At 38.2% G+C, this 16,665-nt stretch overlaps 1 protein-coding gene across 1 annotated transcript in view; it reads right to left on the bottom strand.

The window, feature by feature from the left end:
* The window catches only part of kcnk9 (potassium channel, subfamily K, member 9), a 55,081-nt gene extending 44,813 nt beyond the window's left edge, over positions 1-10,268 (bottom strand). Inside the window, exon 1 of the mRNA XM_048202974.1 lies at positions 9,110-10,268. Coding sequence (XP_048058931.1) covers positions 9,110-9,662 — 553 coding nt within the window. The 5' untranslated portion in view covers positions 9,663-10,268. The remainder of the gene's footprint in view (positions 1-9,109) is intronic.
* Between the last annotated feature and the right edge of the window lie 6,397 nt (positions 10,269-16,665).

Here is a 16,665-nt window from a genome sequence, read left to right as displayed (position 1 = left end):
AAGTACCATATAAATGAATGTACAATGGCATATCTCTAAGTACCATAGTATTACCATAGCTGTACCATGATGCTGCCACAGTATTTAAAATGAAACCATGCCCAAATAAATAAATAAATAGTATTACCATGGTACTTGTTGTAGTTAGTTACATGTTAGAAATGACACAATATAGATAGATAGATAGATAGATAGATAGATAGATAGATAGATAGATAGATAGATAGATAGATAGATAGATAGATAGATACTATAAGGATCTTTCATCAGATGATATAGTCTATATGAGTTATTGATACACAGAGAATGTTGGAAATTAGTGGAAAATCGATTTAGCTTTATTGGATAAGCAACCGAGTGTGACTGTGGGCTTGTAGAGCTGGAGCTAAAAATAGCAGCAGAGAGAAGGAGTGTGAGCGGTCTAATGCTTCCACGGTAACACGCTGATGAAAGCCACTGCTGTTGATCCAAGATGCTGCCGCTCACTACAAACTTTACATTTTGTGCAATCAAACGTGCTTTATGGAACAGGAACACTTGTGATGGAAATGTTAATTGTTACATTTTCTAAATGCTCTAGAGATCTAGAACTCTTGAATGACATCAGCCGTTCTGCTGCCCGAGGAGCTGATCACACACGGCACGTTCTTGTGTTTGTGGACAGCCAGATGGAGCCTTGAGCAGCTTTGAAGGGAGAAGCATGTCATTTCTGTGCCACTGACGTCACCGAAAGAAGTAATGACTGTTCTTAAATAGGTTTCCCAAAAATTGGCCTGTCAAACAGATCCTAAACCAAACTCATGGACGCAGTCAGGAGCATAGGATCGATCTGTGGGAGGACACAATATACAGGACCTCATATCATTATGAATATGAATTAGGTGACATATTTGTTGGACACAACAAGATATAGTAGGTCAATAATAATAATTGTTTATTATTTTTTATTATTATTATTGGTAATATTTGCCCCCTATAAATGGTTTTAAGAGGCATTTTTATGCCACATTTTTCTTAACCTTGTAAAAACACACATCACTTATATATTAATATTTATGTCTAATATTTTCAATTTAATCAATTAACTTAAATTGTCAGTCTGAACAATTGGCTATTTCTTACTTGTTCAAATAAAGAGCTGTAAAGCACAATGATCAGGCTTAGAATAAAATATTATGAAATATATCAAATGTTAAAAAGTATAAATATAAATATAAAAATATAACATATATCAAATGTTATACAAATAATTAAATAATTATCAAAATAAAAAATGAAATATATCAAATGTTGAAAAGTAAATAAAAAATATTATTACATATAAAAAGGTAAAAAGCAAATAAAAAATAATATGAAATAAGAACATGCATACTTAAAGCTATATAAAATAATAATAATAATAATAATAATTAAAATAAAATTAATAAACGCTGATAAAATTAAATGTAGGAATTCACAATTTTGCTCCTTTTGGTGTCATTTTTGCCCAGAGCCCTGGTTAATTTCTGACCTTGATAAAGCTTGCGTGTTACACTTAGTCAAGGACAGTCACAGTTTACTCCACTGCTGCCACTGGCCAGGCTAGAAATGGCTGCATTTTTCTTCACACCAACATTCACTGTCAATAAATCAAAACTATGTAATATAATAAATAATTACTCTGAAATGTTAAACTAAAGTATTTACTTGTACTTGAAAGGCATTCGTTTTGATGCATCATTTCTTTCATTTTATAGTGCAAGCAAATAGTTTAAATCTACAGAGGCCTCTTTTCCACTGCCTGGAGGTTGACACTTTCCAGCTCTCAAAACTCACCCAGAGCAGTGTATTGTGGGTAAAACGTGATGCCCAGCAGAGGGGCGCCTCTGTATTGAACAGCACATGCTGCCTGGACAAACTCAGACGCACTCAGCCTCTGCAGAAAGGTGGAAACATTCCGAGCAATTAATCACGGCAAGTGGAACCAGCTCCCCGCGCAATCTGCTCGACGCCGAGTTAGCGCCGCACACATGACCAAGACACACAGTGTCTCCACGGAAACCAAGGCTCGAGGCTACCCTGACATTTCCACCCCCCACATGCATACACACACTACTGCACATCCACTGGCCTCTCTATTTCATCAAAACTAATAAATCTGTTAATTATTAAAAACATACTTTCACTCGATACTGTGGGCAGAGCGCTTGGAGACGCAAACGTATCATAGATAGATAGAAAGATAGATAGAAACAAGGTTAACAAGTCTAAAGGTGATGATACACGGGGCAACTTTTTGAGCAATGTTGCCGGGCAATGTTGCCGAGCGATGTTGCTTGGGCACTTTCCAATTGTGCAACAAATTTCGATCCAAAGTATCCAGATAGAAATTTGTTGCCCATTCTCAATGGAAAAGTGTCCAAGCAACATCGCTCTGCAATATTGTCCGACAACAATGTTTAAAATGTTGCCCTGTGTATCATCACCTTAAGAACTGTAGCTAATTAATGCATTACTCAGGTAATGTTTTTAATTTTTTAAGATACAGAAATATACCTTTTGGACCCATATGAAGTCTGTTTGTGTTTCACTCGCTTGAACTGGCCACTGAATGTGTAACAACACAAACAAATGTAGTTTTTTGTATTGTATCCGTTATTATGAGGGGATAGCATAGAGTAGACAGAAAGCGAGGTGGGAGAGAAAGGGGGATGGGATTGTGGGGATCCGGAAGTGCAATGCAGCTATATGTCGGCGCTGCCCACGAGGCTATCGGTGTCGACAAACTAATGTAGTTTAAAGCAATACTGATTAAACAAGCAAACTAACAACAGTGGATTTAGTTTGTGTTAAAAAATTTGTGTTTTGAAGATTTCATTTGAATCTTAAAAATTTACTTTTAAAATCAATATAACGAAACTGATATTGTGTTAAAGGTGCAGTAAGCGATTTCTGAGAAACACTGTTGAAAGAGAAACAGACCTAGCACCAAAACACACTTGTAGCCAATTAGCAGTTAGGGGCGTGTCCACTCATGATGAATAGCACATTTGTGGATTTGAGGGTGGAGCTATCAAGTGTGATCCTTTTGGGTAGGGGCGTGTTTGTTTTAGTGATTTCAAATAACAACAGCATTTCTCAGAAATCACTTACTGCACCTTTAAAGATTGAAATACAGCCCACCCTTGTCCCACAGCTTTAATGCCCTATCATATTAAAAAGAGGCGAATTGCGTTCATGCTGAAACTTTACATTGCTAATGTGCATTTTCTACGTGCCAAACTGAGCCACCTGGTCCCTTGAGGATGGAGCCAGTTCCATTTCAAAATACAAACTCAAGAGATCAATTCAAATATAGGCCACAATTCTCCATCTCTGTGCAGATACATTCAGCAGTGATGGACTGAATGTGCCAGCTCAATTGAATTCATTGTACTGAACTGAATACAATTATACAGTGTTTTTCTAAGCCTGGTGACCCTGACATCTCACCCACTGAATTGCTGATTGTTTAGGAATTAAAAAGCAATGCAAGCAGAATTATTCTCAGATGAAGTGCTTTGCTCAATAAACTACATGTGAAAACTCGTCATAAAGGTCAAAGAAGAGAAATGACTTTAAGTAAGCAATAAGGTATAAGAGGCTGTGCTGTATCGTGAATAAGTCACGGCTGAAGGGCGTCGTTGCAACCCCTTCAGCCGTGACTTATTCACGATACAGCACTAGCCTCGAGTACCTTATTGCTTTTATCAAATGGTTACCACACAATACAAATATTAAAGCCAAAAAATTGGTGTCAATGATTTTTCATCTCAACACTGTACAACCATATGGATTGAATGATCTGTCTAGTTTTTTATTTTATTTTTATTCTTTCTCTCAACTTCTCCTCCTCTTCAGATTTGTGAATTGTCAGTTGAGTCTATAATTGGTTGATTGAATTCATGTTTTTCGAGATGTAAGAAATTGTGTATATAAAGACACAATTGCTCTAATTTTAACATAATTTTAACATAAAAAAACAGGCTATTTATGAAGAAATACTACAGGTGTTTCTTTAGGGTTTTTTCTTACTCTAATGAAATATATTTTCTTTAGAATATTGTTTTATTTGGTATTCATTTTTTTTCCTGTATTCAATCCCTTAAACTAACAAAAGCCTGATCCTTCAGGAAGTGGGAAGTGAAATCATCATGGAATAGTGATAGATTTGAAGAATTCTGTGGTGTTTTATGCCGTTCGCTGGTTTCTCAAGCTCACTGTTTGACAAACTGACAGAAACTGAATCTTATAATCATTGGTGTCAATGCAACTTTTATGAAGTAAAATCACTAAAAGCCTTCCTTCCGCCTGAAAAAATAGTCCCTGACAGTGAACAGCAACAGAAGTTACATTATTACGCCATTAGATGGCGGCAAAGACTGTCTTTATGAGTGAGTCACTCAGTAGCGAAGACTTTTATATTGAAAAGACTGTGAACAAGATGCAACTGACAAATGCTTTTTCTAGCGCTGTCAGTTGGGAAAACCCCTTAACGGTTAAAAAGACAAGATATCGCAGCGGACATTTAAACAGATTTTTTTATTATGAACATAGGACTGACCTGAAGGAAAATGCTAAATCTAAATGCAGGTAATAAACTCGCTCACTCAAATCTCTTTCTCACAATACTTTTCTACATAATACAATAAGATTCAATGAACAATATCAACTGAGAACAGACAGTTTATGTTGCTAAGAATGGTTACTAAGGGTGTTGTGTATTGATACACAGGTGAAGCAGTCATATTACAGCTATTGACCAATCAGAATCAAGGACAGGAACTAACTTTTTTATAAATTAGCTTTAAATGTGGCCTTTGTACATTCTTTGTAATTGAATATCCTAAAACACCCTATATTAATGTAATAAGCTGGTTTGTGCTAAAGTTAAAGTCAACATAAATCTATTTTACTTCCATTATCGGACATTTTATTTTTTATTTTATCCACCAGGAATTGATTGGATAAAATCAGAAAAGTGTGTTAAATGGAGATAGGATACATTTTATTGACATCAGGGAGAAATTGTGTGATTGTCCATCTAAAAACAGAAATAATCTCAATTAAACAGACTAAAAAGATCAGGTTAACTGTTTTAATTAAGTAAATCCTTTTTTAAGGCTATTCTTAATGAAGCCTATTTAGAATTTAATTTAAAATCCACATTTATTTTGAATACAAAACCAGAATTCATCTGAAATACATAACAGTTGGTATGGAAAGTTGTGTTTGGATTTCAAACTAAACTACTAATATATTCATCACCAGATCTATGATGCTTTGAGCAATACTGCAGTGGTGTTAACACACACATACACACACACCATGGTACTTTTAAATAAAACAAGGTACTGAATGATATTCCTATACCGTGATATTTTACATTTTAAAATGCTTCAAAGTATAATTACAAAGGAACAAAAAACATGGTTTTATCATTACCATTGTATATGGCCAAAAGACACTGCATTACCATGGTAAAGTAAGAAATAAAGCTGTATGGAGTCGCTCACTTGACCACATCACTGATGCATTAGTAAAGAATGAAATCAAAACCATTAGCTATATTCTAATTATCTGCGGACGGCAAATGACCAGCAATTACAAGCACAAAGCAACAGACTGTTTATTCAGTCCACAATCACTGCGTGCTCAGCTGCACATTTCTCCTGAGCTTACTGTACACAACTGCACACAGCAGGACACAGTTTGTGCATTAGCGTCCGTCCTTTCACAGAACGCTCGAGACGCTCATTCATTATACACAAGAGCTGCTGTTCACACACCACTAAAACGCCATCAACTCAGTGAGAACGAACATTCTGTACAGTATACCTGCTGTGCGGACGCTGAGCGTTCCTGTTATTCAGTACATTCAAATGTGCCCATCAGATATTCAATATTTTATTGTTTTTATTATTTGGTACATGCTGACAAAGCTTTTGTTAAAATGCATTAAAAACAATTAGAGGTCCAGTGGCCTTTTTTTTTTCATGCAAACATTTGTTTGGCTTGTCGTAAACACACAAAAGCTTGTGAGTTACTCAAAAAAAGCACGAATTTGAAATCAGTCATTTTATTTATTGTCGTTCAACAAATGTGATGTGTTTGCTTTCTTGCCCTTGTCGCCTGCAATATGTGGTTAAGACCAATCGTCAACCGAGACTCCGTATTAATGAACACAGAAGTACTATAAGTAGAGTTGATAGTAAAACACCAGTTGCTTGATATTTCACAGAGGAAAATCATACAGTTAATGAATTGTCTTTTTGTGGAAGAGTATATGGTACTTCCAATGCGTCGTTACACGAATAAGGAACTGAAATCATTACAAACTGAAAGCAAATGGATTTTTCATCTCAACACTGTACAACCATATGGATTGAATGATCTGTCTAGTTTTTTTTTTTTTTAATTTTTATTCTTTCTCTCAACTTCTCCTCCTTCTTCAGATTTGTGAATTGTCAGTTGAGTCTATAATTGGTTGATTGAATTCATGTTTTTCGAGATGTAAGAAATTGTGTATATAAAGACACAATTGCTCTAATTTTAACATAATTTTAACATAAAAAAACAGGCTATTTATGAAGAAATACTACAGGTGTTTCTTTAGGGTTTTTTCTTACTCTAATGAAATATATTTTCTTTAGAATATTGTTTTATTTGGTATTCATTTTTTTTCCTGTATTCAATCCCTTAAACTAACAAAAGCCTGATCCTTCAGGAAGTGGGAAGTGAAATCATCATGGAATAGTGATTTGAAGAATTCTGTGGTGTTTTATGCCGTTCGCTGGTTTCTCAAGCTCACTGTTTGACAAACTGACAGAAACTGAATCTTATACTTTTAAAAGATGAATAAAACAAGTAATCAAAACCCTCATGTAAATAGAGTGGTGCAGGGATGACGTCAAAACCCGGAAGACTAATTCGACACTGGTTCCCTTGAGATTTTCCTATGGGGTTTATATTGGGGTTTTTCAATTTATGAGTAAAATTAGGTCTGTGGTAAACATAAGTTGACGTTACTTGAACGTTTTGTTCTACAATGTAAATTATTTCCACCCCAAACATTCTTATCTAGTTCATTAGAAACATAGACATATGTTTTCAAAATTTGCATTATCGATATGAGTTTGTAGAACAAAATGTTCAAGTATCGTCAGCTCATGTTTACCACAGACCTTATTACACTCAAAAATTGAAAACGCCCATTATAAAACCCCATAGGAAAATCTCAAGAGAACCAGTAGTGAATTAGTCTTCCGGGTTTTGACATCATCCCTGCACCGCTCTATTATCTGTCAATTACTCATTGACTAATTTGACCTCTTTATTTACGTCCTGCGTTCTTTACATTATGCAAATAATCAGATTAAAATTAACAAAGTTGACCAGAGCACATATATAAGTTCAGTTTACCCTCTTTCATCAAAACAGAAAAGAGTTCAAAATGTGCTGCATAACAGGAATGAACCAGCATTAAAATGAGTGTGTATTTAAAATGAGGAACGCGCAGACATTCAAAAATGACAAGCACTGGTTATAAAAGCAACATGTTCAACCTGTGAAAGGAAACCAGCACCTGATCTCTCTAACACACACACAGAGAGAGAGAGAGAGAGAGAGAAAATATTTGATGCTGCAGAGTTGCATTTTGAATTAGATTTGCATTTTTTCTGTATAATTCTTGCAAAGCAGCACAAAAATAGTGCTGAAGTTTTCAAGGTTCATGGTTCTGTGTAAATCAAATGCTGATTTGTTGTTATCATGCACACTCAGCATCATCTTTGCAATGTTAAGGTGGATATATATACTTATATAGATACAAAAAAGAGCAAAAATCAACCACCATGCAAATATGTCTAGATTTAAATGGTGAATATTCTATTAACATAGGCCAAAAGTTTTGATCTACGATTTAAAAAATCTGAGTCTAAACATTAAGCAGTTGGAGCTGAATTCACTGCACAAGTTTCATACTTAGAATAAAGGGTTTAGGATGAAGCCAGAACTATATCCGCAACACAGTTCTGCCTTGCACACGCTGCAATAATAATGTGCACGAGAGTGTGTGTGAGAGGCGACCCAGCTGGAGCTGTAACCGGCACCTGTTGCATCAGGATTGATTTTACAGCGTTTCTACTGAACCATTAATGACACTGACTGTTGATGCATTGAGAGATGAACTCAATCAGAGATACAATACTGCAACACGCAAAACCCTGGCCTTCATCTGACCCTGTAGTGCGCGCGCGCGTGTTTGTGAGAGAGACATTACAGAGCCACTCCAGCACGTCTCATGTCCTCATATGAACTGTCACGACGCCTGATCATAAGGACGCATTATGAATGTTTTATGTCGCGCGGTGCTCGTTGTGTCGGTGCGCTGTTCTTTCAGCACCACGGCACTGCACTACACCAGACTGAACTACTAACTTCCCCACAGCACACTATCACATATGCTGTAGAAGATCATGCCAACGTAGTCAAATGTTGTATATCTTTATAAACCTAACAACAATATTTGAAGTGATTAGTGTTTAAGTCATTGACAAACATTAAGTAATGCTGAACAGATCAGTAGCTCGTGCACATTCATCAAGTTTAATGTCATTCCAAGCTATTTGAATGAACATTAACTTAAAATTAAACATTATATGATGCTATAATTGTTAAATATTAATACACTTTCAATTGGAGTTTTGAAATAAAGAGTTTACATAATCATATTCACCATTTAAACAGTTAAGAAATGTATTTCTAAGCCAATGACTCATAAACTACACAGGCCCGGACAAGGCATTTATGTAGTTATTGTGATTCCTGAAATGATGCAACAAATGACACACCTGTGGTGTGATAATAACAGCGACTTTCTGCGCATTGACAGCGTCCCTTCATCTCAGACAAACCCCAGTCTGGACTTTTCCTCCCGCTGAAATGCTGCACGCGCCACGGAGATGTCCATCTCAGCATACGAAGTGCAAAAAAGCTCTAATAAACCTCACATTTGTATCCAAACGAGGTGCATTTAGACTCTTTTCGCCACCTTGCGCGAAAAGCACACAGAAAAGGAGCCCAAACTCACCTATCGTGGTTATGACAGTGATGGCAAAGTAAAAGGACCCTGCAAATTTCCACTGGACCCCTGCTCTGTGCGGCTCGGCCTCCATGATGATGGTCTCCAGCTTTTTATAGTCATCCTCACTGATGTTGTACTTGCCCTGGAGGCGCTTCTCCTCCGCCTCCAGCTGCTCCTTCTCCCGCATCTCGAAGTCCGACTCGAGCGCGTCAAACACCGCGGCCCCGACCAGCAGATAGGTGAACGTGCAGACGATCAGGGACAGCGTCCGCACGTTCTGCCTCTTCATGGCCACCAGGAACCGGCGGCTGAGGGGTTCATGTCCCCTCTTATCCCCCGGGAAGGCGCAGCAGCAGTCTGGAAAGGGCGGATAGGGGCAGTGCTGCTGATGCGTCTTCGGACACCGGTTGCGGTTGTAACAGGTCCCTTGATCGTGGTCCTGGCTGGCCGAGAGACACAGCAGACTGCTGGAGCGCCGGGACCACAAGCCCTGCAGCCGCGAAACTCTACGCAAAACCTGCCCGAGCCACAGCAAAGTCCTCCCGGCGCGCAGTGCCATCAACTAGCGCGCTCCCCGAGTGATCTCCAAAGAGCTTCTGAACTGGAGAAGGTGCCAGAAGCCACTGGGATTCATGCTCGAGTGACAATTACGCACCTGTTAAATTTCCTCCTCTCGTGCGTTTAAACAAACTCATCGTCGTGGCCGTCAGATATCCAAACGAAGACCGCAGCTCCCCTGAACATCTTCCAGAAAAAGTTTCCCCGACCTGTTCATCTGAGGATCATCTTCAGCTGTTCTCACTCCGCCGGTGCGTGAGTAATGCCGGAGGCACCGGAGGAGGACCCGTGAACACGCATCATCTGATGAGCGGCGGAGACGCGCAGCGCACGACTTATGCTCCAAACGTGATCCAACCCAGGAGAAAATCTCTTATTCCCGCGGCTTTGCCCAGACGCTAAACTTAATACGCTTGATGGTCACGCGAACAACAGGTCCGAGCGCGAATGTGTCCGTTTTCCTCGGTGACTCATGGCTGGACGGATGGATGGATGGACGCGACTCTCGTTTGGCTCACTCCGGTAAAGCTGCACTGTCACGGTATGCCACCGCGAGCGTCCGCTGGCAGACTTCAGTGTGTGCCAGGCTGAGAAAACACACACACACACACACACACACATCACCAAAGCGCACACACAGATGGAAACACTCTACACTACATGCACACTGAGCTCGCGCTGGTGCGTGTGTGTGTGCGCGCTATGATCTCAGCTTGAAATATTTTAAGCAATTTGCACCTTCTCAACAGGTGACCTCGGACTGAAATCAGATTAAATGTTTTTTTTTTTTTTTTTAAAGGTAAATCATCTGCAGCTGCTCGTTAAGTCTGGTAACACCTATCATTTTATGTTGAAAATGTGTATCATGCACTTGTTTAAGATGGCATAACAAGAAAATACATTATTAGGCAGCAAACATGCGCGTGGTGAGGCTGTTAGAGATTGTGCAAGAGCTATATATAATATTTACATGAATATTATATTAAAAATCAACTTCCCATATAGTAAAATTAATTGTTACTCTTCCTGAGTAAACCTTTGTGTGCGCGCGCATCTTACGCATGAGAGAATATGCCAGCAACTACAAGGGTAAATATTAGTCCAGCAGAAAAGCCAATAAAATATGATGATTATTGTCACTGAACATTTATAACATGATTAGAGAGGGGAAATATACATATACAGTTATTTTACCTCACATTAACCTCTATGTGGAAACATGTTGTCACAATGAAACCTGCCATTAAACAGCCTATTGAGGTTTCTCAGCTCAATTTATTAAAAAAACAATTTTGAAACAAAATTCATGAACAACATGTTAAAGGGATAGTCCACCCAAAAATGAAAAAGTTGTCATCATTTACTCACCCTCAAGTTGTTCCAAACCTGCATGAATGTCTTTGTTCTGCTGAACACAAAAGAAGATATTTGGAAGAATGTCAGGAACAAAACAGGTCTCGCTCCCCATTGGCTACCATAGTAGGAGAAATAAATACTATGGTAGTAAATGGGGAACGAGATCTGTTTGGTTCCTGACATTCTTCCAAATATCTTCTTTGTGTTCAGCAGAACAAAGACATTCATACAGGTTTGGAACTACTTGAGGGTGAGTAAATGATGACTAACCCCTTTAAATGGTAACATACAAATATCAAACCAACAAATATTGCAATTATTAAACTGTACAAAATTACAATATATATATGACAAAGTGCCCCAATCACACACTATCCTGTTTCATTTTTTGGATACTTTAGTTGAATCTTGTCTGAATGAATGCTGCTCCTCTATATAAAACAGGATCCCTGTCTGAACAAAATGTTCAAATAAATCAAACTGGACATTAAAAACAATGTGTTATTCAAACATATGTGAAATGGACAGTTGTGCCACTGTAAAACAGCATTTGGACCTTCTGAAAAGAGTTCAGTTTTCCAGAGCGTCTATCTGTGACTAAAATAACTGTAGTGATCTGGACACCATAGAGTATTTTGGTAGGTAAATGTAGGTCTTGTCCCAATATTTGTGCAGTGTCCCAGTGAAAGTTGCGAAAGCAGAGGTTCATAATGATATAAAGACAATTTAGATAATATGTCTCTAATATATAAACCTAAAGGATTAGTTCACTTTCAAATGAAAATTACCCCAGGCTTTACTAACCCTCATGCCATCCTAGGTGTATATGACTTTCTTCTTTCTGATAAACACAATATTAATAAATATCCGGACGCATCCGAGCTTTATAATGGCAGTAAGCGTTACCAAATGAGTATGAGCTAAAGAAAGTGTCTCCATCCACATCCAAAATATCAATATTTAACAAGTTATGAAGTAAAATATCTAGCTTCCACCAGACCGCCTTCCATATTCTACTTACGAGGAAAGTGTAAAACTCTTGCTGTTCAAAAAGCTTACACTGTACGTCCTACGCCTTCCGTATTCAACTTATGGAAACAGTGTAACTGACGCAACGGCAGTTTAAACTTTCTTCATAACTTGAATACGGAAGGCATTCTGGAGGAAGCTTGATATTTTACTTCATAAATTGTTAAATATGGATATTTTTCTCACACAAACACATCGCTTTGCTTTAGAAGGCCTTTAATAACCACCCGGATCTGTGTGGAGTACACATTTAAGATGGATGGATGTGGATGGAAGCACTTTCTTCAGCTCATAGTCGTGGGTCCTGTTCAATGCCATAATAAAGCTTGGATGCGTCAGGATTTTTTTTTTTTTTTTTTAAATATATCTGAGAGTGTTCGTCAGAAAGAAGAAAGTCACATAAAATATACACATAGGATGGGATTAGGGTGAATAAATATTGGGCTAATTTTCTTTTGAAAGTGAACTAATCCTTTAATACTCAACAATATTATTGATTTGACTGAGCTGGATGATGACATCACTGTTTTTCTGCAGAACTGCTTTATAGATGAAATGAACCCATTTAATAATTGATGATCTTTACAACAGAACTGACTCAACACTGAACTGACTTCAGCTGAACAATGACACTGTTTTCTTTTAGAGCTGCTGTACGGCTGAAATGAACTCTGCATCATTGAATCATTTTTCTGTTGTCACTGTAAAGCTGCTTGAAACAATCTAGCACTATAGAAATAAAGGTGACTAAACTCAATCTCAGCATCTAATGATATTTATTAACAAAACAAGAATATGTAACAGAAAGAATCAAGAATATGTAATGCACAAGTACACACATTGCTGCAAAAGCGAGCTTTAGCCTTAAAGAAATAATACTTTGTCAAAAATTAAGTGTTTGTGATCCCCCGCATGTTATCTTTTTCCCCCTGTGAAACACAAAACACAAAAGATGTTTTGCAGAATGTTCATGGTGTACATTGTACACAGTGACCATTTGCTCAAAAAAAGTGCCAAAAACACCATAAAAGTAAATGACTTGTGCACTGTATTTCATGTCTTCAGAATAAAGTAAGTTTCTGGGAAAAACAGGACAAAATTTAAGTTGTTATTCACTGAGAAACCCCTTCGCCAGTTCTCAAAATCTGACCAGACAGGTCACAAGAGCCGACATTTGTGCAGTTTCTACTTCCTCCATCTCCTTTATATGGAGCAGATTCACTGCTGCTCTATGCAAACGATCATGCAAATCTGGTTAAGTAAATGATGACATTATTCATTTTTGGATGAACTATTTCTTTAATGCATTTCTGTGAAACTATCCTCTTCCACAGCGCACTACATCCCACATCATGAGGTGGACAAACACCCACATTGTACTTGTGTAATATTGTTTTTCACTGGCCCAGTGAAACTCGTTCTGAATCAGATCGCAGTGGGTATTTTTACAAGAAACCCCATTTTTAGTCTAATAACTAGACGTAATCTGCATCAAGAGAACCAAACACGAGCTGTACATAAACATTCAAAGCGTATGCTGAGAATTTCAGCGAAGGCCTCGATATCAAACATGAACAATCCTTCGGTAAACACGCAGAAAGATGAGTTTGGCGCGAGAGACCCTGACGTATCGCGAGCTCTCGGCACGCAGGCTAAACACAGACACAGGGAAAATGTTCCTGTCTGATGTAGCTACTGCCGCTAAGTTTAGTTTCATTTTCTCACATTTCAAAACTCCCCACAACACACCCACACACAGGGAGGATATTTCTAGATGTGTGAAGGCAGAAAGATGACTGATTAATGAAGAACGAATATCAGAGGACAGAGCTGTAGGTCAGAGAAGCTAGCATACCTGTTTCTACTTTCTAGGATCGTGAAGTGAAATATGTAGGAACTTTGTTAGTAATGAATGACTCATATAAATTGGTGAATCAACCAGTAAACCAGTACTGCATTAAACTGAATCATTCAAATGAACCGAATCGCTGTTGAAATGAATCAGACTTTCCAATAGTCAAATAGAGAAGTCTGTTTCAGAGAGCGTGTTTGATTTAGGTCTCACTTTACCCACCTGTACTAAAACCAGCACACTGTTATGCTAGTTTTCAAAGAAAGTATCTTGTTACAGGACAGGACAAACATTTGAGCTACTGTTATGCTACTGAAAAATGAACTGAATTTAGTGTATAGGCTTGTTTGAGATGCATCGGCGCTGCATAGACCAATTGGCGTATGACTTCAAAGTACAGCGAAAGTGACTGGAGAGCAAACAACTCCTTATCAAAATCCCTTTAAGACAAGTCATTTCACTTGGCGGCCATCTTTGAAACGTCTCTTAGGCATGCAAGTGCAGCTCCTATCTCTTTGAATGGAGAAACAACAAATTCTCCAAAGCTGTTTGCCAAGCTTTCAATTAAATATTTCATATTTGAAATCACCAATGAAATCTGACAACAACTGTCTCATAAATTTTGTTTCTAAACGCTCAAGTCATTACAAAAAACTGTATTTTTCAGGCTGGATCAAGCTAATACGCATGCACAGTCCTATGTGCACATCTCTATAGGAAGCGCGCTTCTGACAGTTTCTATAGGAACCAGAGCTTCTAATGGCCACTGCAGTGACGTGATTGGCTCTTAGAAGACTTATGCTGCGTTTTAGACAGATCGGATTTTGGATTTTTCCCACCTCCTTCTAGGAAATAACGTCTAGAACGCCACTCAAAGTCAGACATTTGGCGTGTGAACTCGGGGTACACCGATCAACCCCGACCTCAGCAAGAGTCATTTAAAGTTACTTCCAAGATGTCAGCTCATCCTGCTTTCAATGAATATAAACATAAAAACAAACTTTAACATTAGACATTATAAGTTCATGTTACCTCAATTTTTGCTTTCGTCAGCTGTTTTCAAAGCGATTTTATGTTATTTTTATTCTGTTTTGCCATAATTGACACAAAAACATGATATGCTCTCATCGAGTCATGGCGACATCATGTGGTCAACATGTGAACGTGATGTATGATTGACTGGAACACTGAGGTTTGAAGTTGGACATTTAAATTGTGATATTCCCACATCCAACCTCGCCTGGAACGCAGCATTAATCCACCATATTGCGCGTTGCACTTTCTCCCATTCAAAACAATACGAGTGATGTGCACTGTTTCCAGGTTTTCACAACAAAACCTGCCCAATTGCTCCTCAGAACTGGCCCAAAACTAGCCCAATCGCATTTCAGGGGGTTGGGTCCCATGGTAAAAATCGTGTTCCGGGGGGTAAAATCAAAATTTTTGGTGGGGCTTCCCTGGTAAAATTCACATTCCGGGGCTAAATATCACGTTATTTGGGGTCGATTCAACCCACGGACATGAAAAACAACCCACGGCAACAGTGTAAAAGTAGCCCAATTCCACAGGAAAACCGAGGACTTGGCAACACTGGTGACACATCTTGTCTTTGTCCTTATGCTTTTGAATCGCTCCCGTGGTATTTTGATGTCATACACATAGACTGTAAAAAAATATAGACGTAGTGTCCGTGACGTCACCCGTAGATTTCTGAAGAGCATTTTTGAAGCAAAAATGAGGCCGCTGCCATCTTAGCAGCGTGTAACCGCACGTCACTCCTAGAAAACTGAAAATGGGCAAAGAGGCGGGACCTGGTGGAGCTAAGGTGACTGGTTTCAGCAACAACAACAACAAAAAAAGCACAAACATGGCAGAGATGCCAAATTCAGCGACTGGAGTTAGCTGAGGTAAAGTGACGGCTCACAGACAGCAGTGGCAAACCTGTCACTCAAGTGACCACGCCCTTAATTATGCAGAACTTGAAGGATTTATATTTTTTAAACAGATGAGTTATAAAAAAATTCACCCCCCTCAGAGTTGTCATGAAGGACAAAATTAGCAGTAAAGACCAAAACCACAATTTGATCCAGGCTGTAAACATGGTTTTTTTTCTGCTGTAAAGTTGGCCGTTTTAACATGGGACTCAATGAGATTCTGCTTTCTTTTGGAGCCTGCCCCTAGCGGCCAGCCGATAAATTGCAGTTTAAATCACTTCCGTATTGGCTTCAAGAGAAACTAAGGGAGGTTGCCGCTTGGCCATATGCTGATGCGTTTTAATGGTCATCAATATCGTAAATCCTGCAAAGTTTTTTATATTTTCATTTACATTTCAAGGTACATTTATAACACTATACTTAGTATTATATTACCATTGCATCAAATTACAAAAATCTAGTTAACGCTGCTGTGAAGGTGTTTGTTTCTAATACAGCAGCTATGGGAGTGACATAAAAATGACATCTTTCTTTCTTCTGACTGCCGTTATCAATCACTCTCTATTTTTTCCTCTTTTTGTAACTTGTGAAAACACTATTGTTGAGTTTTTCTTTTGCTATTTGCGCAAATGAAATCACAAAAAAATATATTTAATGAAGTCTCTCATTCACCGCTATTAAAGTTTACCCAACAATGATGACTTCCGCTTCTGAGAAACCCGGAAATGTGAAAAGGGTCTATTACTAAGTTACTCCTCAACATGTGACCTCAGATTTCAGATTCATTTCTGAGTTTTCTCCTGTTTTCAGCAATGCACATTCATTTATAAAAC

The sequence above is a fragment of the Megalobrama amblycephala genome, linkage group LG9, assembly GCF_018812025.1.
Source record: "Megalobrama amblycephala isolate DHTTF-2021 linkage group LG9, ASM1881202v1, whole genome shotgun sequence".
NCBI lineage: Eukaryota > Metazoa > Chordata > Actinopteri > Cypriniformes > Xenocyprididae > Megalobrama > Megalobrama amblycephala.
This window is presented reverse-complemented; position numbering and strand designations above follow the sequence as displayed.